This window comes from Arvicola amphibius, chromosome 9, assembly GCF_903992535.2.
Source record: "Arvicola amphibius chromosome 9, mArvAmp1.2, whole genome shotgun sequence".
In the NCBI taxonomy this organism is placed as follows: domain Eukaryota; kingdom Metazoa; phylum Chordata; class Mammalia; order Rodentia; family Cricetidae; genus Arvicola; species Arvicola amphibius.
The window spans coordinates 54,015,085-54,041,828 of NC_052055.2; the positions used below are offsets into that span (position 1 = coordinate 54,015,085).

Here is a 26,744-nt window from a genome sequence, read left to right on the forward strand (position 1 = left end):
TGGAAATAATTCACAGATAGAAGATAGCACTTTTGTTTTTTAAGATCATGACATCAAATTTAACTTGAAACCAAAACCAAGTAAGTGGTAGGTTCTAAATATAGAGAAATATATGAGTTGGTTTGCATAACCAATGTTTGGTGGTTGTGAGGATGGCCTGTGATCTATGATGAAAAGTCAGCTGCTCTGGTGACCTTCTAAAATGAGCACATTTTATTTTAATGTGCTCGTGCCCACATGAAAATAATCGGTCAGCACTGCCAAACCCAGGGCGGGTGGGCTGACAGAGCCTGGAGTATGTCTCCCTTTTACTTCCAGAATGCACTTAGTAAAATTGAGAGCGTTCTAAGATATCTGTCTATATAGTTCCCTGTCTCCCAACAGTGTCTCCGGCAGCATCACTGAGTCAGGTGGGCACCAGTGTCCACAGTGGTTACGCAGCATTTCTGCAGTTAGCTTGCAGCGTGGCTCCTTCAAAGGTACACTGGCCCCTCTGCCAGACCTTTCCTCACAGCTCCACCAGGGGTTACGTTTGATGAGGTGCAGGAGCTGTTCCTGACTTGTCTTAGAGCTGTGGGGTTTTCAGACGGAGCCACATAGAGTCCTGTAAGTCTTGCTGTTCTTTGTCTTCTTACCCATTTCCCTGTGCGGCCTCAGCTTTCACCACTAAAGCTCTGGAGAATCCACTAAGACGTCCAGTTAGGTCAAGGGTAGCAATAGGTGTTACTTTAAAAAGTGGGAGTTCCTTTGGACAGGGCCTGTAATAATGTTAGTGTCCTCTAGTTAGAAGGCGCAAAAGAAGAAAAACCAAAATCACATTTTGGCTGCCGTAGTGGGAAAGTGGAAGGCTGTAATCTCGGGAGGGTGGTGCCTGCCACACTCACGTTCTCACGCTGTGCTGGTGGGCGTGTGATTTAGGATGCCGGGATCGTCGCTTGTGTATCTGAAGCATTCGAACAGGCCGTAGCACTTAAGATCGGCTTCCCGCATTTAGCCTAATGAAATAGTAATTGAACATGTGCACAGATACATATGTACAAGGAAGCGCATTGCAGCACTGTTTATAGAAGCAGAAAATTGGAAGCAACTTCTGTGTTCATCAGTGGAGGAACTGTTTAGCTAAATTATACTGCAGCTATTAAACATGATGATTCAGAGCGTTACATAAAGCTAGGAAATGTCTCTGATCGATGTTTGTAAAACAGTGCGTGCGTATGGTACCATTTTAGTTAATATGTGCATGAGCATGCCTGGAAGGAAGCTCTCCAAAAATATTTAAAAACTCAGCTCATGTCTGGTAGATGGGGTTACATAGGACGTTTATTTCTTCCTTTATACTTTACTGGATTGTTCAGAGTTATTTTGTACTGAACATAATTTTTTTTCCGTTAGGAGAAGACGAGTCTGTGTGGTTTGGGGGGTGTGAAAACCCTGAGGTCTTAATACATGGAGAGGCCCCACAGGGAGCCCAGGGTGAGCAAGGACTGGGCACTCCTTCCAGAACTGAACTGAGCCAAGGGGGAGAGTGAGTTACACAGAAATGACCGGGTCCTGAGTATACACTGATTGTCACAGAGTCAACACCGAATGTTCTCGGAATGTCCTGAGACACGCTCTAAAAACAGCCCTCGCGTCAGGGCCCATCCTCCCCGGTGGTCTCCTTTGCTCTGTTTTCCACAGTCTGGAGGGCCGGGCTAGTCAGAGCTCCTGTGTGTTGACTCTGTACCCACACTCTTTTCCTTCCCTGTGACTAATGTGTTACGTCCTTCTCTAGCCACCCAGCTCTCCTCAGATGTTTGTCTTTCCCCTCAACGCTCAGCCTCCCCCAGCTGCTGCCGTCCTAGAACATCCTTAGCCAATATTTGGCTTTTGATATTGATTTGCAGTTTGCATTTTCATCAAATAAAAGGAGTGAAATTTGGTTGGCTTTGTAGCATGTTTGCACTATTGTACAGGGGAAAACACTTTACTTATTTGTGTCTTGTGTCTTTCTTTCTGGTAGTTAGGAAAAATGGAAATATGCCATTCGTAGCACACGAGTAAAAATAAATTCTGTGTTTTGAGATCTGAATAAAAGATTCTACTTCTGACCTGGACTTGGTGTGTGGTGTGTGTGTGCAATATGTAGTGTGTGTGTGTGTGGTGTATTTGGTGTATGCGTTTGTGGTATGGTGTGTGTGTGTGCCTGTGGTATGTGTGTGTGTGTGTGTGTGTGTGTGATGTGTACAATATGTAGTGTGTGTGGTATGTTTGGTGTATGCGTTTCTGGTGTGTGTATGTGCCTGTCGTATGTGTGTATGTGTGCAATATGTAGTGTGTGTGGTGTGTTTGATGTATGTGTTTGTGGTGTGTGTGTGTGCCTGTGGTATGTGCATATATGTGTGCATGTGATGTGCGTGTGTGTGCCTGTGCATGCGTGGTATATGTGTGTGGTGTGGTTTGTGTGTGTGGTGCGTTTGGTGTATATGTGTGTGGTGTGTTTGGTGTATGTGGGTGTGGTGTGGTGTGGTGTGTGTGTGAGAGAGAGAGGGGGAGAGAATTCAGGGTTTACTGCAGAATAAAGGTACTGTATTTTTAGTTTAGCTGTGTTATGGGTAGTCTCTTCCCTCCCTCCCTCCTGGTTCTAGAATTAACGTTTATTTTTCTAGTCCTAAGAACTGGAGGGAGCAGCTCATTGCCACACTCATGCTTCAGCTGCCCTTTTAATTATATGAACGTTTAAATGTTTTTCATAGTGCAATTTCTCAACTATTGTTGGAAAACAAGCCTTCCTTGTGGCCTCTCTGTGAGGTAAAAGCTGTTAGCCCAAATGAGCCTGGAGCATTTCAGCATTTCAGGTTCTGTGGAAACTCTTGCAGGGCAATCAGTTTCACCATCCAAGGCAAGTGTCAGACCCTCTCATGCATAAACATGAGCCTGAGCAAAGGCTCCAATACAGCCACATTTCACCCTGATTGTGAATAAATAATTTAAATTCAGCATTTCAAACGACGGTAATAGATTCTGCTGGAGTGAGGTGGGACCGGGTTTCTCACAGGGACTGTTGGCGACCGTCTTAATGACATTTGAAACACGTGAGACTAGACCAGTGTTGAAAAGTTATTTTATGGTCACAGAAATCCTGAGGTCAAGGAGCCTGAGAGTGTTTATTAGTGAAGTGAGGTGTGTTCCAGCTATGCCCACCCTGAGTGACCACAGCGCCCCTTCATGCGCACAGCCCTTCCCTCAGGCCCCCCTCACTACCGCGCCTCACGTCTGTCCAGAAGACAGACTCCCCAAGGCCAAATCATTTCCCTCTTCTGTGACTATAGCATCCTCTTCAAGGGGAATTTCAGTGCCCACATTTCAACCAGATTGCTAGGTGGACTTTCCCTGCTGAGTTATTACAGGAAGACACTCACTTTGAGACAGTTTCCCTCAGCCATTGTCCTGCAGTAGCCGGACGTCTCACTTGATACTGTGACTGAGATGAGGGCCCACGTGTGCTTCCTCAGCAACAGCAAGCAGAGTGTACATTTTTTACCCTCTCAAATTCACACTAGTTCGAAGGCACGGAGCAAAATCATTGTAACTTTTTTTCTTTTCCTTTTTGAAAATTCCATATATGTATTCAGGATCCATAAATGTATCTTGATAGTCTCTGCCCTCCTCCTATCCCCCAAGTTCAATCTCCCCCTTCCCCCCAGCATCATGCAGGAATATTCATGGGGGGGTCACCTAAGACAGTAGGAAAACACAGATATTTACATCACGATTCATAACAATAGCAAAAGTTACAATTGTCATGTGGCTGTGAAAATGATTGTATGGTTGGGGGTCACCACAACATGGGGGGCTATATTAAAGGGTTGCAGCATTAGGAAGGGTGAGGACCACTGACTTGGTGGGATGTGGAAATAAAGGGAGCTTCTGCAGGTGGGGTAGCTTGACGAATAGGAAGAGACCCTGAGAAGCCTTCACACGCCTCTGTTGGGAGAGAGGAAAGGAAGAACACATAGTGGCTTTAAGGGTTGTGAAGATTACATCTTCTCCGAAGTGTGAAGAAAAGGAGGTGCTGTGGGGGTGGCAGAATCGGATGATTTCTGTGTTAATTGATGCTCGAATGCATAAGAGAAGTAATCGCGTTTCATGAACATATCATGCATGCCGTTCCATCAAATGATTGCAAAACACAATTCTCCATTTGTTTTTAATGGCAGGGGGAGTTAAAACGATCACTTACCAGTTAAAAAGCATTCTTAAACAATGAAGCTAGCATAAGCATTTTTTATAGCCTGTGAAAACAGACTCCTCCCTGTAGATTAAACCAACCATGCCCATGTGTGTACAGGAACAGAGTGATTGTATTAGGCCCATCTTTTGTTCTGATGTCTTACTGCCCCTACCCACCCTTCTTTCTGAGACAGAGTGTCCCATCGTAGCCCAGGCTGGCCTGCCTCAACCTCCCTGTAGCCCAGGCTGGCCTGCTTCAACCTCCCCGGTGCTGGAATTAGAGTGGCTTGCACCACTATATATGGTTTAGGTTATAATATTTTAAGTTCTTCATTGAAGACTCATTTCATTTGTCAGTATTAATATTTACAAGTTTTGAAATTTGCTTCCTGTGGGTCAGGGGATGCTGCTCATGAATCTGCAGACAAACACCTATGACTAACGTGGCCTTGTGTGCGTGGCAGCTCTTCTTAGCATGTGTTTAAAATGATTCCTCGGAGGAAGCGATGACCTCTGGAGAGGTGTCATGAAAGCCAGTTAAAAGCGAGGGAGTAAGAGACAGATGAGGCTTCCATCGGTAATGTTACATCTCAAATTTTCCTTCTTGCTAAAAAATTCAGTCCCACAGCCAGGAAGTCCTTATTCCTGAGTTCCTGTCCAAACTTGACTCCCCTCTGCTGTCCAGGCAGGTAGAATCTGGGGTGATTCTGCCCTGCATGTAATAGTGACCGTTCCCAAGTGTTTGAGGCCAATCCCTCGTTTCTCATGTCACAGGTTGCCCCTCCCCAAGAACAGATGATGCTGTAGAGGTCGGAGACCTAGGCATGAATGTATTTCTCTCTCTCTCTCTCTCTCTCTCTCTCTCTCTCTCTCTCTCTCTCTCTCTCTCTCTCAGCGAGCTCATTAGTGAACTCATGAAAACGAGAAGACACGCACTCACCAATCATCACCTTTCCAAAGCTCACATTCCCGCTTTTTCCCGTTCCTCACAGGAGGAGTTTAACGGAAAGCCTGACTCCCTCTACTTCACGGACGGCCAGAGACGGATCGACTTTGTTCTCGTGTACGAAGATGAGACTAAAAAGGAGACCAATAAAAAAGGAACAAATGAAAAGCAAAGGGTAGGCCCTGTTTTCTGCTGTCGCTTCATTTATTCCCTTTTATATTAATAGTGAGATGAGAAAAGGTGTGTTGTTCTCATGTAAACCACTGAGGAAATTGACCATGAACCAAATAGCCCTTCCTTGTTTCCTCAGGCCATGCTCCCTCAAGGCCTGTGAGCAGGAAATTTTGTTGAATTTCAAACAAGCTTGCCCAGGCTCTTCCTCCTTGGTTTCAGGCTGAAGGGAGAGTCGCTCCTCAGGAGCTGCCTTTTCTGTTGTGTAGAGATTTACACTAAGACGCACCAGGCTGCTTGCACCTGGCTTGCAAGGAGGCTGATAATTAAGGACAAGTGCAGTAACAGCTAGCATTCCGTGTGTGTGTGTGTGTGTGTGTGTGTGTGTGTGTGTGTGCGCGCGCGCGCACTCCCTCTCTCGCTCTGCTGCCAGAGGTGCATTTAGCTTGCATTTTTTTTTTATTTAACTCTTGCCACACCTGAGCTGGGCTCTGTCCTCACACAAGTTCAGCTTCTCCTCTTGAAACCAGACCCTGTGTCTGTGACCCACATGTCTTCTGTCACCCATCCTTTCCTCTCTTGCACCCATAGGCAGCTGTGCCTCCTCCCTTTCCTTTGCATAGGCCTCCCGGGAAACAAAGCCATTCTTCCTTTGAAAAAATTCAAGCAACAGGCCAGGGCTGGCACAGCCGCCTGGACCGTCTCTGTTGGAATGCAAACTGCACAGAACTCAAGCAGGACAGAAGACATGTATGTAACGCATGGATGCTTAGATCCATGCTAGAAATCATTCCATCATTATATCCGCCGCCTTGCGAATGAACTGTTATCACACACACTCAGCTTCTATTGTCCTCATCCACAGTTTACGCATAAACTATACTAGTCTTTAATCATCTTTTCAGTTTTGGTTATTCATTGAAAGCAAGTGAGGAAACCTTTTTGTAAAATGAAGCGAATAACTACTTTATTCGTTTAGCACAATAATCATTATTACTTATGTGTTTAAATTTGGAGAGGGTTAAGTTTGGAGTCATAAGTTTACCTGGTACAGCAGAATAAGCCCAGGATTTAGAAAATGACATTCAGATTCTAATTCAGCCACTGTCCTAGCCAGAGCGATTTAACTTACATGAAAGGTTTCTGCAGGTGATAATGGCATCATCAAAAAAGAAAGTGCATTTATTGTTTGTGCCAAAGTAAAAAGCGGTGTTCTCACTCGGCACATGGTTTGGGATTGGGGCTGTGCTCCGTGAAGTCATTCCAGAACCCCAGTTGAAACCGAGGCTCTGCCATATTCGTTAGGCAGTTCCAAAATCAACCTGGGCATTTGCACAAAGGGCAAAGAAGATGCCAGAGTCAGTGAAGGAGGAACTCATGCTTCCTCGCGGCTGGGATCCGGCAGGGACCACAGCCATTATGCACAAGTGTGTCAGGCCGAGCCCAGCAAGTGAAGCTTCTGTCTTCTGTCAATTTCTTAACTTCCCCACACATTTAGACTTCTTTGGGTTTAGATTGCATCTTACAAAAAGGTTATCATAATTCTAGTTGGTTGAAATTTTTTTCTTATTGGTATATAAATATTGACTGTCATCTGGTATCCTAGATTCAGGAAAATAGGACCTCAACATCTATCACGTGGTATTATGATTAAGATGAAATAGAATAGCATATATAGATGTTACATAAATTTCCAATACATGCAAGTTATAAACGTTAATGCTACACCTTCTTACTTAGATTTGGTGGTTTTCTAAGGTACTGCTCTGCTATGAAAGACATGACTCTCCTTTTACCCGGCTTTATTACTAGAATAAAGTAACTAGTGGACTTGAGCATTTTCTCCAGATTAGGTAGAATAGCCTATGCATTCATATTTACTGTTGTCAAATATTCACGGACCACCCCATGTGCCAATAGAGCTCGGTTGGATTTATGTAAAGCAAGTTAAACAAGTTTATCAAATCCATTAAAGTATAAAGGAAATGGCCTGACTTTGGACAAGAGCTTTACTGCTTGGTGAAGGGGCCCTGGAGCTACTCACATTATTAATAAGTTCTTCATTTGCTTTAGACAGGGACGTAGGTGTCAGGATGACTCTCATAACTCAGGAGGCAAAAAAAAGTCATTAATTTTGGCAGTCCTCCAACACAGTTAATGATGTACCTTGATGTTGATATTCATAAGCTTTGCTTTGAAGTGTTTTCAGTTTACATTTGTACATATTTCTTAATTTTTACTCTGTCGAAATTGAAAGCCTGGCTTTGGAACCACGTTTTTATTAATTGGACAGATGCTTCTGAGCTTTGTTGTAGTCCTCGTCAGGGCTTAGTGGGGATTTAGGACAGCGCCGAGGAAAAGCAATTTCAAAGTCCTGTTTTTCCTAAAAGGAAAGTTTTCTCTGTGTGTCACGTTGATTTCCTAAAACAACACCATGATTGGCTTTGCCAGGATTGATCAAAAGAGTTCTGTAAGCAAGTTTTAGGGCTGTGGAAAAAATGGGACGAAAAGGGCCACGGGCACCCTAAACATACATACATGAAAGGCCTGTGACTTCTTAGGAGTAAGAGAAAATTCCGTCCCGGTCAAGCTTTCAGATAGTATGTATTTTCACCCCTCTGTATTGGTGAAATCGCGTCCTGATTTGACACTCCCCTTTGAAAGCATAAGTTCTCTGCTTTTGCATTTGATGTGGCGGTCATCGTGAATTGTTTCAGCAAGCCGTGTTTGTCTTACGGCATGCTTTCTGCTGGATCCGTTTGGATGATTTTTACTGCAAGTCACAAGAAAACAAGATTTCAAATGGGTAATTGCTAGAAGGAAATAATTATGGAACTAATCAGGAGGTAGAACCAGCTCTGAGGCAGGTGATTTTCCGGCTTAATGAGGCCATTCCTTCCTCCTGCCCTGATCCTCAAGCAAGCATCCCCTGGGTATGAGGTGACAGCTGGGACTCCAGGCAGCCAGCAGCATTGTCTCTCTTTTCAGAAACAAGGAAGCGCCTCTGGAAGGACCCTGTGCAGCCTTCCCACTGTAATTCCCTGTCTAGCATAGATCATAGTCTCTCTCTCCTCTCTCCTTCCATTTCTCCCTCCCTCTCTTTCTCCCTTTGCCAAGGTCCATGTAGTCTAGGTTCATCTTTAACTCACTGTGAAGTGATGACCTTGAACTACTGGTCTACCTGTCTGTAACTCCTGAGTATTGGGATTATAGATAAACGTCATCATGCCAGAAGTGGTGGCGAATCTTGGTTGGCAACTTGACACACCTCAAAAGAGATCACGTCAACTAAAGAGTTGCCTTCATCAGTTTGGCCTCTAAGCATGTCTGCGGGTGTGAGGGTGGGATATTCTTTTGATTGCTATTTAATAGAACACAATGTAGCCTAATGTGGACCATGGTGTCCTTGGGCAAGTAGACCTGAGGTGTATAAAAAAAAGCTGTCTATGCAGAAGCAGGGAGCAAGGCAGTAAACTGATATAGATGGGTCTTCTGTCTATGTGTTAATTTCATTGGTTAATAAAGAAACTGCCTTGGCCCTTTGATAGGTCAGAACACAGGTAGGCGGGGAAGACAGAACAGAATTGTGGGAGAGAGAAAGCTGAGACAGGCAGTCGCCATGCCTCTCCTCTCTGAGTCAGACACAGGTTAAGATCTCTCCTGGTAAGCCACCACCTCGTGGTGCTACACAGATTACTAAATATGGGTTAGTCAAGATGTGAGAATTAGCTAATAAGAGGCTGAAACTAATGGGCCAGGCAGTGTTTAAATGAATACAATTTGTGTGTTGTTATTTCGGGTATAAATCTAGCCATGCGGGAGTCGGGCTTCTCACTACAGTAAACAGCATTCATCGATGGTCTCTGCTTCAGTTTCTACGTTAGGTTCCAGCCTTGACTTCTCTCAATGATGGACTCTAACCTGTAAGATAACCTTTCCTCGCCAAGTTGCTTTTGATCATACAGTTTATCACAGCAACAGAAACCAAACTAGGACAGCAGACTTGTTGATTTGGGGATGGAAGCCAAGGCATCCTGCATGCTAAGCAAGCATTCTACTAAATGTGTTACATGCGTTGCCTTCCCATAGTCTGTTATAATTCAGCACTAGCCATCCTCCCTGGTCCTTTGGCTCTGCACCCATGTATCTACCCAACCACAGGTTTTGAAAAAAATATGTTCCAGAAAGGACTGGAGAGGTGTCTCAGTGACTAGGAGCACTTTTTACTTTCACAGAGGGCCTGGGTTTGGTTCCCAGCACCCACATGATTGATGACTTACAATCATCTGTAGCTCCAGTGCAGGCCATCAAGTGGTCTCTTCTGATCACTGTGGGCACCAGTCATGCATGGGTGCTAAGACACTCATGCAGGCAAAACACTCACACACATAAATAAATCTAAAATTGTTTAAATGTTCAGAAAAAAATGCTCCCTGTTGAATCCATACAAATGTATTCCTATTTATTATTCTCTAAGTAAGATAAACAATATAAGCAGCCAATATAAACATTACATTATGCTAGGTTTAGTAAGGTGTACAGTGTAGACAAGCATTTACATTGTTCTAGGTTTAGTAGCAATCCGGAAATGGTTTGAAACCTATGGGGGAAATGTATATATGTGATACCCAAACACTGCTGCAATTTATATAAGGGCCCTTTTAGTGCCCATGGAGATTGTTTCCTGAGGCCCTTCTAGAGAGTTCATCCTTGTGTCTGTCTGCAGAGAGGGCTGGACTAAGAAGATGGAGTCTTTTACTGGCCCATGCTAGTCAGGATTGGTTCCGTTTATTTCCTTTCAGGCTTTGCTTTATAACAGTGGAAGAGAAGAGTGTCTGAGAGCTGCCGTCAGTGTCTGGCACCCAAACAACTGCAAGTAAATATGTGGGGTCAATATTATAATGAGCGAAGATGTTTTAAATAAAACAAATTCCCACTCCGCCTGCCCCACGTTGCTCCAATTCCTCCATCACTCTCTTGGTAGTAACTGCTTCTTTCCATTTTTTGCTAGAACTACTAACAGTCGCAGGACTGATGTGTTTCTGGCTGCAGGTATAATCAAATGATGGCGGAGTTGGGAGGAGGTGGGGGCTAGACAGCACAAAATCAGTGCTTGCAGTCCTGAATAAATTATATTTATTTTTTTTTATCCATTCCTAGTATTGATGGAAACTTAGTTTCTCTGAAGTTGAGGAAAGGTATACACATGGAAGTAAATGTAGTTCGCATTGTGCTAGTCCTGAAATTAGCCCGAGAAAAAGCAGTCCCACCATTCTGACCAAATTAAAGCAATTTTTTATTAAAATGCTAAATTCTGACCTTGATGGAATTTGGTCAAGACCACCATCTTAAAACTTTCAGCTGCCTGACCCTAGGCATGTATTGTTGGGGCTTATGCGGACAAAACCCATTGGCCACCATACTTTCCCATGAGGCCTTGTTGGTATTTCCCAAGAACTACAACTCCCAGAATGCCAAGAAGTTACCTGGTCCTTGGGCAGGTGGGGCTTTCAGGGCTAGTGTATAACAGAACTACACCTCCCAGCATTCCAGGAAGTTAGGGCCTTGAGAGTTAGCTTAGGGTCTAGCAATTTGCCTTAGGAATTCTCTAGAATGTTTCGGAAGGCCCTGACTCAGAAACTGAAAAGTAAAAATTTTAAAGTAACAGTCAAGCTTATTTATATAATAATGCAGATATTAGCTAATTTTCAGTCTCATGAGCGTTGCTCAGATAAATCCCACCAACCAGAACTGCTTACTTAGAAGCTACATGAGTTTGCTTGAGAAATGCTTACAAGTTCATAAGATGTCTAGTATGATAAACACAGTGCACCACTGCGTTTAATGAGATATACATCCTGTAATGAAGTTTTACAGTGTCCGTGCGGGTTTTGTATATTTTTTTTATTAGCGTTCCTTAATTATTTAAAATTTTTATTGCTGTTGTCAAAATATTTTAAGTTGTAATTTGTTAACCTGTTTTATATACGACTTTTGGTTTTTGTGAGTCTGTATAGGTATTTTGATAAACTCTTTGGTTCTAATGTGCCCACAGGTTCTTTTATGCTTGTTTCAGAAGAAGAACACAGTGGTGTTGTTTAGCCTTTGCCTTCCTAGAGTTCTTTGATTTTTTTTCTCCTTTATGTACAATTGCTAGGACTTCTGAACTCATCGTAGGAATTCAGCTCATTGTAGGAGCTGCTGCCGTATTGTTTATGGTTTTAACAGAAATACTTGCAAAACTTCTTCAGTAAATGTTATCCCCAGGGTAAATTCTGGGTAGATTTCCTTTTAAGAAGTTAAGCTGTTGTCTTTTAATTTTAGTGTTTTTTATAATAACTTTATCTAATATATTTTAAAAGATCTACTGAAAGACCTGGTGTCATAGCACACCCCTTTAATCCCAGCACTTGGGAGGCAGAGGCAAGCAGATCTCTGTGTGTTCAAAACCAGTCTGGTCTAGATTGTGAGTTCCAGGCCTGCTATCATGGTGAGGCCCTGTCTCAGATTTTTTAAATAAAATCTGTTGAAGTGATAGTTAGGCTATTCATTAAGCACATTCTAAGGTATGTTGATTTCAGGTGCATAGGTAGATTTTGAATATACCCAGTGTATTCCAGGGTGGCATTGGATACCAAGATCTGGGAGTGCTCAGGTCTCTTATAGAAAATGGTACAGGATATTTGCATATAATCCTGCATCTCCCTAGGTGCTTTTCATCATCTCTGTTTCATTTAATATAAACGCAATGCAAAATAAATAGCTGTTAAAGTTTGTTGCTTGTGAGTAACAAGGGGAAAGTCTGTATACGTGGTTCCAGGTGCATTTTTTTCACCAAACATTTCCCGTCTTAGTTTAGTTGAATCTGTGGATGAAGAACCTACAGATATGAGTGATATACTGTATGTGATTGCTTGTGGCCAATAAAACAACAGATAGTGTAGATAATGCAAAAATTGTTTCTTATTGGCTTTAACATACTACATAGAACCAGACAGTTGTAGCACACGCCTTTAATCCCAACACTTGGGAGGCAAGAGGCAGAGGCAGGCAGATCTTTGTGAGTACAAGACCAGCCTGATTTACAAGAGCTAGTCCAGGATGGACTCCAAAGCTGCAAAGAAACCCTGTCTCAAAAAAAAAAAAAAAAAGCTGCATAGTTTCATATTTATTTTATCCCTACTCATTTATAATCTTCATTAAATAATTTATGTTATTGGAAAGTTTTGGACAGTTCTGTGAACTATTTAAAAGTTAAGATCATATGCTTCCCAGAGCTTCGTGTAAGTAGAGGGTTTGGGAAGAGATTATCAAAGAATATAACATCTTTTGTTGAGGCGAATAATTTCAAGAGATCTTTTGTATGTCACAGAGACCATAGTTAATGTACCGCATTGTTGCAAATGGCTAAGAGAATGGTTTTTGCCTCCTCGGATAAGTGTGAGGTAATTGAATGCTAACTAGTTGGAAGCTAGCCTTCCACACGTATGAACGTGTGAAATGAGTGTGCTGCACACGATGAATACGTACACTTTTGTCACCTAAAGTAAACAAGTAGAAAAGTGAACATCCATTTCAGGTTGTTACAAGAAATAAATTAAGATTAAAGTAAATTACATTGATAATTCAGTATGAAAGGAATATAAAGGCCAGAAAATTAAAATGAATTTTGTTGTAAGCCATAAGGTTTTGTTTAGAAGTTAGATGTTAACTGCACAGTTCCCTCTGAGCTTCCTCCTTGGTGCAGAACTGGGGCTTTCACCAGTAATGTGAAACCATTGTTCTGGTGGGAGGATCTCTTGGAGGCTTGACTGAAGGATGGAAAACCTCCTCCAACTTCCAAGTCAGCCAGGGACCTGTAAGGGAGGGTGGTGAATGACAAAGAATCCTAACAGCCGAGAAAGTTCCCTGAGATGAGCATTTCCCCACATATCCAGGAATCTGAAGCCAGGCATTCACACTATGGTGGGTTACTGGACGCTGCCCGCAGCCACTGCTTCATGACGTCACCTTTGCAGGTGGTAGGCATTCAGGCTCATGTTTTAGAGAGAAATCAGATCTACTTTCGATTTTTTTAGAAATGTTTTGGACTAATGCCAGGAGCTTCCTTTAAAGATGTTTATTTTTCCCTTTGCTTTCTGCGCTGCTTACCGTACTAAACTTGGAGCTTAAAATAAATCAGTTGAGTTAGAATTAGGAGTTTTACATTGTGGCACGAAGCCTGTTGTATGTTTCCTTTTACTCTAGAGTACGCGGCACAGGAGCAGTGAGTCTGGATCTTGCTGCTTACTTCCAAAATGGTTAATGTCATTGACCTTCAACCTCATAACCAGACAGAGAACAGTGATGTGACGGAAAGGGAAGGCAGACTGTGTCATGCCAGCTCATCAAAGACCTTGGTATTTCCAAAGAAGGGAAAAGAGCACCCTTTTACTGAGTGTTCCTCTTACTGTCTGAACAAAGACCAACATTTGCCCGGCACTCACAGTCCCTTGTGGTCCACCTTTCTACACGCCATCTATTAAAGGGACAAGGGGTTCCTCAGCTAGACCACATTCAAGAAAAGCCTTGAGGGGGAAAAGCAATCATGAACAAATCTGCTTATGTGCACCTGCACATGCGTGTGAAAATGTGCATTCTGGGAAGAAGTATGTCTTCCTTTTTTCATTAAAAAAAATGTACTTTTTTATTTGTTGACAGTTTTATACAATGTGGTGTATGATGTTCATTTTCACCCCCAGTTTCTCTCTCTCTCTCTTCTCATTCCAGGGGAACCCTTTGTTCTGAACAATACTCCACCCCTTGCCACTGCTTTCACATCCTCTTGTGTCATTTGTTCTCTGTGTGAGCATTTGGAAAAGTGGAATTTACTGGAGCATGGACAATTTACTAGGGGCTTTACGCCTAAAGAAAAGGACTCCTCTTGCCCTAGCTACTGATAATTGCCAATAGCTCCTCAGAGAAGGACAGGGCTCTTGAGTCCCTCTCCTACCTGTGATAGACAGACCCATCTTGTGCAGGTCTTACGCCGCCATAAGCTCATGAGTGCAATGGCATGTCGTGTCCAGAATACTGCATTTCGCAACCCTACCTCCATCCTGGGCAGCAATCTTCGACTGTATCTAGATTTACTGTGTGCAGATAGCTTTGACTTCTCATCTCTAAGTCAGTAGCTCTAGACCACTGGTTCTCAACTTTCCCAATGCTGCGACCTTTAACACAGTGCCTCGTGTTGTGGTGACTCCCAACTGTAAAATCACTTTGTTGCTATTTCATAACTATAATTTTGATACTGTTATGAATCATAATGTAAATATGATTTGAGATGCAGGATATCTGATCTGCGACCCCTGTGAAAGGGTCCCCTGTTTTATCCCCTCGAGGGGTCGCGACCCACAGGTTGAAACCACTGCTCTAGACCAAAGACTAGGGCTTGTATTTGAAGATGAACTCTCCAGGTTGTTTTTAGAAGCTAATACATTTGTAAATGACCTCAACAATCCTTTGCCCTTTTATTTGGTGGTAAGTTACAGATGATTTCCCTTCCAGGTCTTGCTTTTAAAATGACCCACAATGAGTGTGTTTTTCTTTTTAAATTAAACTAAAAATGTTAATTTAAAAGTAAAGTTTGAGACAAGCCAGGTGGTGGTGGCACATGCCTTTAATCTCAGTACTCGGGAGGCAGAGGCAGGTGGATCTCTGAGTTCGAGGCCGACTAGTCTACAAGAGCTAGTGCCAGGCCAGGCTCTAAAACTACAGCAAAACCTTGTCTCGAAAAACCAAAAAAAAAAAAAAAAAAAGTAAAGTTTGAAACTGAACTTCAGCTAAATATTCACTTTCTTTCATGCTTGTCATTTAAAGTACTTGTCTGTTTTGTTGGCCCTTCGCGAACACACATTACCTGCTTGGGTAAATTCTTCATCACACTGCTCCACCAACATTAAATGTATTACCAACTCGTGAATTTAAATTAAGATTCAATTAATTAGTATGTATTCTACTTCCGAAGCCTTTTGGAGCACATGCTATGTAACTAATAAATTAGCACATAAAAGTAATTCATACTTTTTACACGAATTAAGTACCTTTGACTTATTTTTCATGCGTCTTTGTGGACTTTGCAAAGATTAGCCAAGTGAAAATAAAATGATGGAACCATTGGTACTTTGCTTAGCAGAGTTCTAAGACTATTTGAAGATAATCTACGTTTATCTCATTAGTTCTAAGTGATTGGCATCTCATCACATTTTACTCCCTTATTTAATGCTTAGTCACTGTAGTCCCTGCTTTTTCCACTGACAAAGCAGGGTCGCATGAAGGAGTGGTGGGGACCCCTCTTTATAATCAGGATTTGCACAGGGTCATGTGAAGGAGTGGTGGGGACCCCTGTTTATAATCAGGATTTGGACAGGGTCCATGAAGGAGTGGTGGGGACCCCTCTTTATAATCAGGATTTGCACAGAGTAATTCACAGGTGAGCCCTGTGTAGCAATCGCCTTGTTAAGCCAGTGAGACCTGGAGCGGGTCATCCACAGCGCCTAGGAGCAGAAGGCTTCTTTAATTGTGTCACACTGTCCTTTGTAGCTGTAATCACAGTGCTCTTTATTTCTCTGAGAGCTTTATTAATCTCTCAAAAAGGGAGCTATAAATAAATTCTGTTTCTGGAGGGCGGGTGGTAGTCGCTCTCTTCCATCTTCACGCTGAGCTGTGAGCCCGTTCTCCCCACAGTCACGGTCCTTGTGCTTCTTTCTGTGAGGGGCACATTGTCACATTGATTAGTGACTTTGTATTTACCAGAATTCCATGCGTAAAGAAGTTAGATCTCATTGCAGTGCTGACAGATTTGCTTCCACGAAGATGTAGGGATTCACGGCACAGTTTACTTTATGATTGATTTTTTAAAAGAGATTCTAAGTCTTATTTTTTTTTTTCAAATACAAATCAGAGAGCATAGTGAAGGTTTAGGTCGCGTATGTAAGATTTCCCAGCAAGCCCCTGAGATAAACTTTAGCTAAAAGTGTGTTTTCAGGTAATCATTTATTCAACAGATATTTATGGAGCAATGGCTGTGTCAGTCAGTGTGTGATGTTAATTGTCTTTGGTTTTAACACAAAGACATCCTGCACTGATTTTTCAGATGTCAAGAATGGTTACTGGTGCGAGTGTAAATTCTCCCAAGAAGTAAAGATGATGATTTTAGGCTCAGACTCCAGAGGTCCTTGAAGTGAGCAGTCACTTCCCGCTTGGTGCCTGTTTGACAAATAGAATACATATGCTCTTTTACTTTAGTTGCTTGGCACAGCTTAAGGCTGCTTAGATCAATTTTTAAAATATGCCACTGCTTTATGTATTTATTTATTTTTGTGAAGTGACATGCCAAAGGAAAATAATAGGATCTATTTTGTTAAAGTAGCACCAGTTGGATTATTAACATGTTCAAGCAAATGTAAATGCCCTGTCCTTGAGTCAACTGTTTAAGTATTTATAGTTTGGGGTGCAGGGGGGGCATTATAAACCAACCCCAAGCTCTACCAATTATGTGAAGAGAAGTCTGGTAAATACCTTGGGAGTTCTCTGTAAAGAACTAAATAAGAATGAAAATAAGATAAATTGGTGCAACCTTTCTGGAGGGCAGTATGGCTGTGCACGTTAAAGGACTTTCAAAACACACTTGATTTAATAGTTCTGATCGTAGTATTGTGCCCTGGGGAAGTAATAAAAGGGCGTGAAGATTGTTCCGCAAGGATTCTTATGATAGTGAAAAATTAAAAACAACCTAAATATCTAATAATTTGAGGTTGGCTAAATAAAATTAGCCTGTCTCCCTGAAAGAATGTTATTAAGGCACGAAAATGAGTTTGAATGAAGTTTTTTTATGCTTTCTGCATCTATGATGGGCACATGTGCTCCAGTGTCTATCAGTGGCCTTGGGACACACAGAAGGTGGCAGAAGGGATGGGTTTGGCAGGCACATCATTTCCTCCAGAGGGTGGGAAGAATACATACTCGTTAGATACCAAAGACATAGTTTGAGGACCAGTGTCGAGATGGGCACAAAGCATGGACAAGTCCTAAAGGCAGAGGGCCAGGCGACTAAAGGTTAAGATCCATTGGATGCATTCCTGTAGACTGATACAATGTATCACTCTGGAAGGCCCTGTGTGTGTGTGGGGGGGGGGGGATGTGGGTGTGGGTGTGGGTGTGTGTACAGTATAGAGGAAGAGTAGATGGTTATTGCCAGTCTTTTTAGATTTCTTATATTAGAAAGGAGAGGTGATTTTCAGGGTCCTGAAGAATAGAGGGGATTGTGTACCAGGCATCATGTGTTACATTGTATACCATCTTTAACCCTGAGGTGAAGCTATTTTTTTCAATGATACTTTATCTCAAAGTATTGCCCAACATCACAGAGGTAATACATGGAAGAGTTAGAATTTGAATTTTGAGCAAACCCAGGACTAAAGGGGGAAATCAAACTGTGGAAGTTGAAGGGGCTATTTGGGATAGAGCAGAATCTAAGAGGTCAGTGCCCCGTGAAAGCAGTGAGACATTAGAGCCTCCATTGAAGGAAAAAAAAACGTGGAAGAAGGGACCACTTCCGGCTTGCAGCACTCAATGTGCAGTGCCTGGAGTTGGTGCAGTTGACAAGACCAAGTCAGGAGTGGTCTGTGCTGTGTGTTTGATGAGAGAACAGCCTGGTTCTCAGAACCTTGCCTCTTCTGTCTTCTCATTATTGAGTTCTCTGAAGTGTCTGGGAACCTCAAGTGCTCTGGAAGCCCTTACACAATGCTATTTGGGTACCCCAAGATGAAGCTGTACCTCTCCTCATAGCCTGCAGTACCTACCAACCAGTAAAGGGTTAAGGATGAAGGAGCCCAGTTACGCTGTGCTATTCTGATCTTACCAGTCCATTTCTGAATAACAGGGGGCCATTTGTCTACAAGACTCTCAGTTTATTCATTCGTCAGACATTTATGGCATGCATTCTATTTTATAGGACTGTATTAAGTACTAATGACGCTGATATTAAAACACCAACATCTCAAGGGCATGAATGGTAATAAAAGACAAGAGAGGATCCTAGGAGACTTGATAGTCTTAGAATAGAAAGCATTTGGAGTGATGTTTTGGCTGACAGGTAAGATCAGTGGGGAAATAGAAGACATTGCCCAGTAAGCCCAAGGAGAGAAATAAAGGGGTGGATTTCAGATGCCATGAAGAGAGGTGGTGTCAGCAATTAATGGGCAGAAAGGAAGCAATCCATAGGTGTGCAGTGAGTGGCCACCATTGTCTGTATGAGGAAGGACCTAGCCCACAGAGAATGGGGTTCCCCTAGTCAGGGGTCAAGCATGAGGAGCACCTTGGAATATGCTTCTGGTGGGTGGCTGGTCAGATGAGCATTACCATTGGCCTAACTAGTGAAGCCGAGCATCTGTAAACAGGGCCACTCACTGTTATTAGAATACTCGACCTACGGGAGGTGACCGCCTCAGACTGACTCCTCTGTTGTCGCCAAGACCTAAATGCTTGAGCCTGAGCCTTGTATCCCTTAGATTTGGGTCTGAAATGTAGCCCCTGGTTAATGTTCTGAAGCACAATTAATAAAATCTCAGAGAGAAAAACTGGGGTTAGACTTAAAGATCAGAAAAGCAAAGTCAACCACTGGCTCTTACCTCGACCGCAGTCCAAAGTGGCAATCCTGCCTCCAGGAATCTCAGAATTAGACTGTGCCTGAGAGCTTTTTCCTCCCGCTTTATAATCCTCTCTCAGGCTGGAATGAAAGGTGTGCACTACCAGAATTAAAGGCATGCACTGCCCGGTTTCTATGGCAACTAGTGTGGCTACTGGGATTAAAGGTGTGTGTCATTGCTGCCTGTTCTGTAAGGCTGGCCAGTGTGATTTTTTTTTTTTTTTTTTTTTACTTTTCTGATCTTTGGGCAGGTTTTATTTATTAAACAAATGAAATGCCACTACAGTGTTCCCCAGCTTATAGTCCTATATTAGAAGGCCGTGGAACTCTCAGGAAGTTAGGTAGGGCTTAGCTGACAGAGGTGGATCATGAGGGGGCAGGGCCTTAATAATTGTGCTCACCTTTAGTTCTGGCCGGTGCTTCCTGTCCACTGCCATGTGAACAGGCCACTGCTCCAGGCTCCTGCCACCAGAAACACTGCCACACCTCCTGCCTTCCTGCCATCCCCTTATAACTAATCTTCCTCCGTTAAGTTATTTCTGTTGAGAATTTTGTCACGCTGACGGAAACATGACTAATACACATTAACCAAAATCTCTGCCACTGCTGGAGTCACCAACAGCTTTGCATTGTCTATCTCTGGAGTTGCCACCCCCATCACCCCAGAATGAGTTCTGCTTGCATGATAGCACTTGGTTTCCAATTCAGGGTGTCTTGGTTAGGAATTCTCTTGCTGTGAGAAACACCATGACCAACAGCAGTTTGGGAAGGAGAGGGTTTATTTCATTTTACACTCTCAGGTCACAACCCCACCACTGGGGAGATCAGGACGGGAACCTGGAGGCAGGAGCTGATATAGAGTCCATGGAGGGGTGCTGCTTACTGGCTTGCTCTTCATGGCTTGCTCAGCCTGCTTTATTACGGAACCCAGGACCATCTGCCCAGAGATGGCACCAACTCCATTGGGCTGAGCCATCCCTTATGATTCATTAATGAAAAGAATGCTGTACAGACTTGCCTACAAGTAATCTGGTAGAGAAGTTCCTCAATTGAGGTTCCGCCTCTTATATGACTCTAAACATATCAACTTCCTTCGCACCCCCACTTCCCCCGAAAAAAAAAACCACCATCACCACAACAAAAGACCCACTGAGGATATGGTTGACCAGACACTAGGACAGTGGTTCTCGACCTTCCTAAGGCTGCGACCCTTTAATACAGCTCCTCATGTTGTGGTGACCCCCAAGTATAAAATTATCTTGTAACTATTTTTTAACTGTAATATTGCTACTGTTACAAATCATAATGTAAATATCTGTATACAGGATATCTGATATGTAACCCCCAAAGGGTTTGTGACTCACAGGTTGAGAACTGCGGCACTAGGGGAAAGAACAGCTCTACAGTGACCTGTAATGTCCTTAGAAAACAACAGGCATCAGTTGCTTTGCCTTGAAACATGTGAATAAGTGTTTGTGCCCTAAACTGGGAGAAAGTCTAAGGTCACGGACAGCTTCTCTGTAGATATTCTATAGTAGTCATAGAAAAATACCCTTGTGTCTTGAGTAGTTTTCAAATTCCTTGAAATGCAGCAGGACCTTAGTAAATGTTTATATCAAACTAATAAATGCAAATTGAGTGCAGTGCATTGCCCCATCTGTGAGATACATCCCAAGACACCAGTGGGTGTCCCAAATAATAGAGAGTACCAAATACCAAACTCTGCGTGTGTGCGTGCGCACACACAAACACATACATACACACACACTCAAACACATACACACACATGTAACACTTTTCCACCAAATGTGTCATGTGCTGTAGCTCTGACATCAGCAGTATGAATTTGGAAAATACACCAGCACGAATTCCCCTCCCTTTCCCAATTTTACGGAAGACTCATTCTCACCACAAATCTTAACTTCAACCTGTTATTTTTTAGTATAGTTAAGAATTTTCATCTTTTTGGTGGAAAGCAGCACATACACGGTCCACACCCAGACAGACAGACGGACACACACACACACAGACATGCCCCACACACATGCACGCGCGCGCGCGCGCGCACACACACACACACACACACACACACACACATCTCCAGACAGACACAGATCACACACACACAGACACTCACACACTACACACCCATGCCCACCAACATGATGCCCCTCCACACCCACACACATGCACCCATGGCCCTGCACACACACATACATACACACACACACACACACGATGCCCCTCCACACCCAGACACACACACCCATGGCCCTGCACACACACACACACACACACACACACACACACACACACGAGGGAGGGGGAGACTGACTGCCTGACTGACTGAGACTAGGACTGGTGCGGGCATTGGAAACCTCAAAGCCCACCCCCAGTGACACACATCTTCCAACAAGGCCACACCTCCCAACCCTTCCCAAACAGTTCCATCTACTGGAACCACACACTCACATATATGTACTGATGGGCCCTTCTCATTCAAACTCCTCAAAATCCAAGTGTTTTTCTTCACTGGTAAAGATGTGGTCAGGACCAAGGCTGCATTGCCATGAGAAAACAAACATGAGGGTTCGGCGCCAATTGACAAGATATTGCTGAGGGAAGAGTAAACTGAGTTACTACCCAAGGCAAGCTGGAAATAAGGCAGTCCAGGGGTAGAAAAGATCAAAATGTCCCAAGACTCTTTGGAGAGACAGTGAGGAGGGCCTTAGCGGGTCCTAGCACTTGCAGGGCAGCAGGTGGGGAAGCAGCACCTTGAGCCTCGAGTTCAGCTGGGTGCTCTCTTTGAGGAAGTTCCAGCGCTTGCTCTGGTGTCTCTCCGCTGAGTTATCTCACACGTGCACAAAGGGGTATTTGCTTATTATTGAATCATTAGATTGTGACATCATTGAGAACAGATAAAACCGTATTAGGTTCCAGTGTTTCTGTGGAATGTTATCAGGGATTGCACATGGACTCAGGGTCAGCCATATGCTGAGTATCCACATTGTATTGAATAGCAGCGTTCTGTGTTTGGGACACAGCCCCAGCTCAGGGCCTTCTCTGCTCCTCGGTATCAAGTCAGAATGGTACTCCCTGGGAAAAGTGGCTGACCACTTCCCCGGGATTATTTTGGCAAACTCTGTCTGGCAGCATAGGACTGATGGAGTTGTTTTGAAATGAAAGGCTCAGCCACCATTCCCAGTTGTCTTCAGTGAGGGTGTTGCCTCAACTCATCTCCGCCGTTATCAGAAATGGAAATTCTGAGGTTGGAGAGATGTCTCAGTGGTTAGCAGCACTGGCTGCTCTTCCAGAGGTCCTGAGTTCAATTCCCAGAAACCCCATGGTGGCTCACAACTGTCTACAGTGGGATCTGATACTCTCTTCTGGAATAAAGGAGAACACTCATATACATAAAATAAACAGATCAAATCTTGAAGGAAGGAAAGAAGGAAGAAAAGATGTGGAAATTTGGATATATATGCATCAGGCCATTTACCTCACACTCTCATGAAAATCTCAAGAGGACACTCCTGGAGTATGAACAGAGGAGAAGCACAAGACCCAGGGGAGTGGTTTCCTTTCCTGGGTCGTAGAGGTGATAACCAAAAGAAACAGACCTCTAGTCCAAGTGCTGGCCATGTTCTTACCCCCCACCCCCATCCGCTGTTTTGCTTTGTTGCTCTCACAGCACAACCTGCTTCTTCTTCATTGTTTTGTGTCCTTTTTATTCCTGTGATCGACACCAAGTCAAGTCCAAAAGCAACTTGGGCAAGAAAGGGTGTGTTTCAGCTTAAACCTTATGTCATGAGGGGATATCAAGGCAGAAATTCAGGAGCAGGCCACATGTCTGCAGGCTTTCCTTATGTCCTGGGCCTCTCTTTGTAGATGACTGGCCATCTAGAACTTTGGTACTACATCCAGGGTATCCAGCATCTACTGAATTGGCCGTGTAAGCGAGGGGGGGGGGCGAGTATATTCGCAGATGGTCCCCTATTTTGTATATCTTGCTGTGTATATGACTTTCTGAACATTTCCTTGCGAAGACTTTGAACCTTATTAGATTTGTTTGTGCTGTTGTGTTGTCGTCTTAGGTGAGGCATGGATGGAAAGTGTGTGTGTGTGTGTGTACATGTGTGTCTTTAAATCTACATACATCTAATATCATCATTTGAATGTATTGTATAGAAACAAAAGTTTAAACATCTGGAATCTTTAACTCTGAAAAATAACATCAGTGAATGGAACTCGAAATGTTCCTTTTGTGTACTCTTGGGAGCCAGAGATTGTACCACGGTAATTTTTATGTTCCTCCAAAGGACCAAAGCCCCTCCAGGCCAGCCCCACCAGGCCAGTCCTTAGCCCTCTAGACGGCATAGGGAACCCAGTACACTCTCTTGCCTTCCCTTTGAGGCCAATACCTACATATCACCAGCCAACTCATCGTTTCCATTTCAAGCAAATATGTCTCTTTAAGGTCAAAACCCTTGACTGTTTTGTTTTCTTTAAAAAAAAAAAATTAGTCTTTTCTGCTAAAACCGGCAGTCTAACATATGTTCTTGTCTATTTTTTTCAGAGGAAAAGACAAGCGTATGAGTCCAACCTCATCTGTCACGGCCTGCAGCTGGAGGCAACACGATCAGTAAGTGTTAGTTTATGTGGAACCCTTTGTGAACCGCTGTGCATCAGAGCTTGTGTGTCACGTGGCTGTGCTGGGGAGCTTGTGCGTCACGTGGAATTGAGATGTGGCGTGGGAAACGTGCAGCTGTAGCCACACTGCAGGCAGAGTGGGAAAGGAGATGGACAGAGCCCGTACCAGGGCCAGGGAGATGGTCTGGCAGGCAAAGGCATACGCTGCAGAAGCCTGATGGCCCAAGTTCAGTCCCAGGATTGCGGGACTGGAGTGAGCGCAGGTTACTGAGAGTGAGCCTCCGACGTCCACACATGTGACCAACAGAGGCACCGTGTGCATGTCTTTCTCTCAGAGGGCATCATTTCAGTTTTATTACTTGCTGTTTCCTTTGTTAGGCTGCAAAACTCTAGCAGAGAGTATGATGTCTTTACACCAGTGGCCATATAGCATAATGAATAGATGAAGCAGCCAATTTCCAGATTTAGAGGTTTTTTTTTTTTTCATTAGTACAGCATTGCTATGGGTATTCCAGTGTTGTTATTCTAGGTCACTAACAGATTGTGTGACAACAAATTAGCAGTGACTTCTCTCACTCAGAATATTATTAGTTTAAGTCTTGAGGAATGGCTCGGCAGTTAGGAGCATTTGCTGCTCCCGTAGAGGACCAACGTTCTGTTCTCAGGACATCTTCCTGTAACTCCAGTTCCGAGGGGGTCTGAGATTCTCTTCTGGTTGCTGTGTGGACCACCTGCACAAGTGCACACACACACGTGCACACACAAATAAAACTTTACAAGCAAATATTTAAAAAATTGCTACTTCTGGATTTCTTCATTCAAACTAAAGAATTATCTTTCGGTAAAAAAAGTTGTAGTCATTTACTGATCTGAATTTATCTTCACATTTGCTGGACTCCTGTTTACATGGATTTTTCTTTGAAAATCTACTGGAGCATTGGGGGGTGGGGACATCTGCGCTTTAAAACCAGGAAAACAGTTGTTTGGTTTCTGTTGTTCCTCCCTAGGTTTCTGATGACAAGCTTGTGTTCGTCAAAGTGCACGCGCCCTGGGAAGTGCTGTGCACCTACGCTGAGATCATGCACATCAAACTTCCCCTGAAGCCCAACGACCTGAAAACCCGCTCGGCCTTCGACACTCTCAACTGGTTCACCAAGGTGCTCCGCGTGAACGAGAGCGTCATCAAGCCTGAGCAGGAGTTCTTCACTGCCCCGTTCGAGAAGAGCCGGATGAATGATTTTTATATCCAAGATAGAGATTCCTTCTTCAATCCTGCCACCAGAAGCCGCATAGTAAGTCTAAGCAGAATACCGTTTCTGTTTCGGTGTGATTTGAAGCCTGCTATTGAAGAATTAGCCGCTTGGTTGGGTTGTTGTGGTTCTGTTTTCAAAAGATTAAAAAAAAAAACAACACTATTATTAGTTTTATTGGTATCATTTTGGTGCAGACAGATGTCTGCTATACTAAACAATGATTGCATGAGCTTGTTCTACCATCAAGATGACATGGTCTGTTTCAAAATCTTTTTAGGTTTATTTCATCCTCTCTCGAGTCAAATACCAAGTGATGAACAACGTTAACAAATTTGGCATCAACAGACTGCTCAGTTCTGGAATCTACAAGGCAGCATTCCCTCTGCATGATGTAAGTCATGTGACAAAACTGGAGGCGTTCAATGAGTGCTCTGGTGCTGACCGGGAAGGACTCAACTCTTTGCCCTTCTGGCCTCTCCTCTGTAAGACAAAGATAATGGCCTGAAGGATCAGAGGCTGATCCAGGGCAAAAGGACCCAAAGCACATTCACTGGTGACCCCAGGCATAGAGACAGGGCTGGGTTTAAAGGATTGGGAGAATAAGCAGTACCCTCCCTCGGGCATTATGGCACCAGTACAGATCACACAGGTCGGCGCTTAGGCCGTGTGAGTTTCCAGAAGTAAAGTCCCACTCTTTCCACTCCTCGGCTAGATGGGCTTGTGGACCATATATTCTCTGTGTTCTTGTCAGTAAGGAAGGTGTGGTAATGGTTCCTACCTCACAGGGTTGTTTTGAGAGTTCATGAAATGTATATAAAATATCAGTCCCTGCCATATAAGTGACAACTACTTTCATAATTACTAACAGATGTCATGACCAGAAAAAAATCAGGGGCCTTTGTTTTGTAAGGAAAAAAAAAATGTTAGAAATTCTCATTTGACATTTTCTGTAAATAGACTTTTCCCCCTTAAAATACTATTTCAGGCTATATCAGGGTTTTAAAAAGAGGGTTAATTGCCGTTCATGTCACAGTGACAAAATCCCAGATTATTGACATCATAATAGGTCTGTTCAAAGGCTACTGTGACCCACTGGATTCAGGAGTGTTTAGTAAGCTCCTAGCATCTCCTATGGACTGAGGACTCCAGTCCTTCAAGACCATGTATGTGGGAGGATACTATATATCTAAAAGTGTTTACAGTGCCCTGTCATTGAAATACGTTAAACTCCACATCAATAACATTGTTACTTTGTTGCATTTACTACAATTTATCTAAATCTCTACAACCAAAGAAAGCAAAGACTGAGTTTGATCATTGCTACTGTGTGTTATGTGCATTGGGGGGGTGAAGACAGTCTTAAAGTGTACCATATGTCAGAACAAAACTAGAGCTTCACATAAGGGCTTGGTTCGCATGGAGAAGCAGAGACTGGGAGGCGGGGACAAGATGGCAGACACTGAGCCTCCAGGGAGAGCCAGCGTGGCCACCGAGCCTGAAAGTTTGTTCTATTTCTGTGGCCCAGCGAAATGAGCAATGGAAGCCTCTGAACTCCAGGGCCAGCTGAACATCATTCTCTGGATGTCAGTGTGGGGCAGCACAGTCCTAGAATATCCATTTGACACCTGCTGGGTCTTCTCTGCCTCCAAGCCTGGAGTGATCCTGTGTGGTATAGCGGGGAGGCAAACAAAGATCAGGGATGCACCAGGACTGGGCTCCGTGGTAGTATGGTTCTGTGCATGAATGATACTTATTTTCTCTGTGTTGTCAATATGATTACTGAACTGAGAGACGATAAAACACTGGCTATCGCAGTGGCTGG

At 43.5% G+C, this 26,744-nt stretch overlaps 1 protein-coding gene across 3 annotated transcripts in view; it reads left to right on the plus strand.

Annotated features, from left to right (window-relative positions):
* Nucleotides 1-26,744, plus strand: part of Ano6 (anoctamin 6) — a 175,484-nt gene that overhangs the window by 93,498 nt on the left and 55,242 nt on the right. For all 3 annotated transcript variants that reach the window (XM_038342219.2, XM_038342220.2, XM_038342221.2), the window contains 4 exons: nt 5,205-5,333; nt 23,596-23,661; nt 24,677-24,961; nt 25,200-25,313. In XM_038342219.2, coding sequence (XP_038198147.1) covers nt 5,205-5,333; nt 23,596-23,661; nt 24,677-24,961; nt 25,200-25,313 — 594 coding nt within the window. The remainder of the gene's footprint in view (nt 1-5,204; nt 5,334-23,595; nt 23,662-24,676; nt 24,962-25,199; nt 25,314-26,744) is intronic.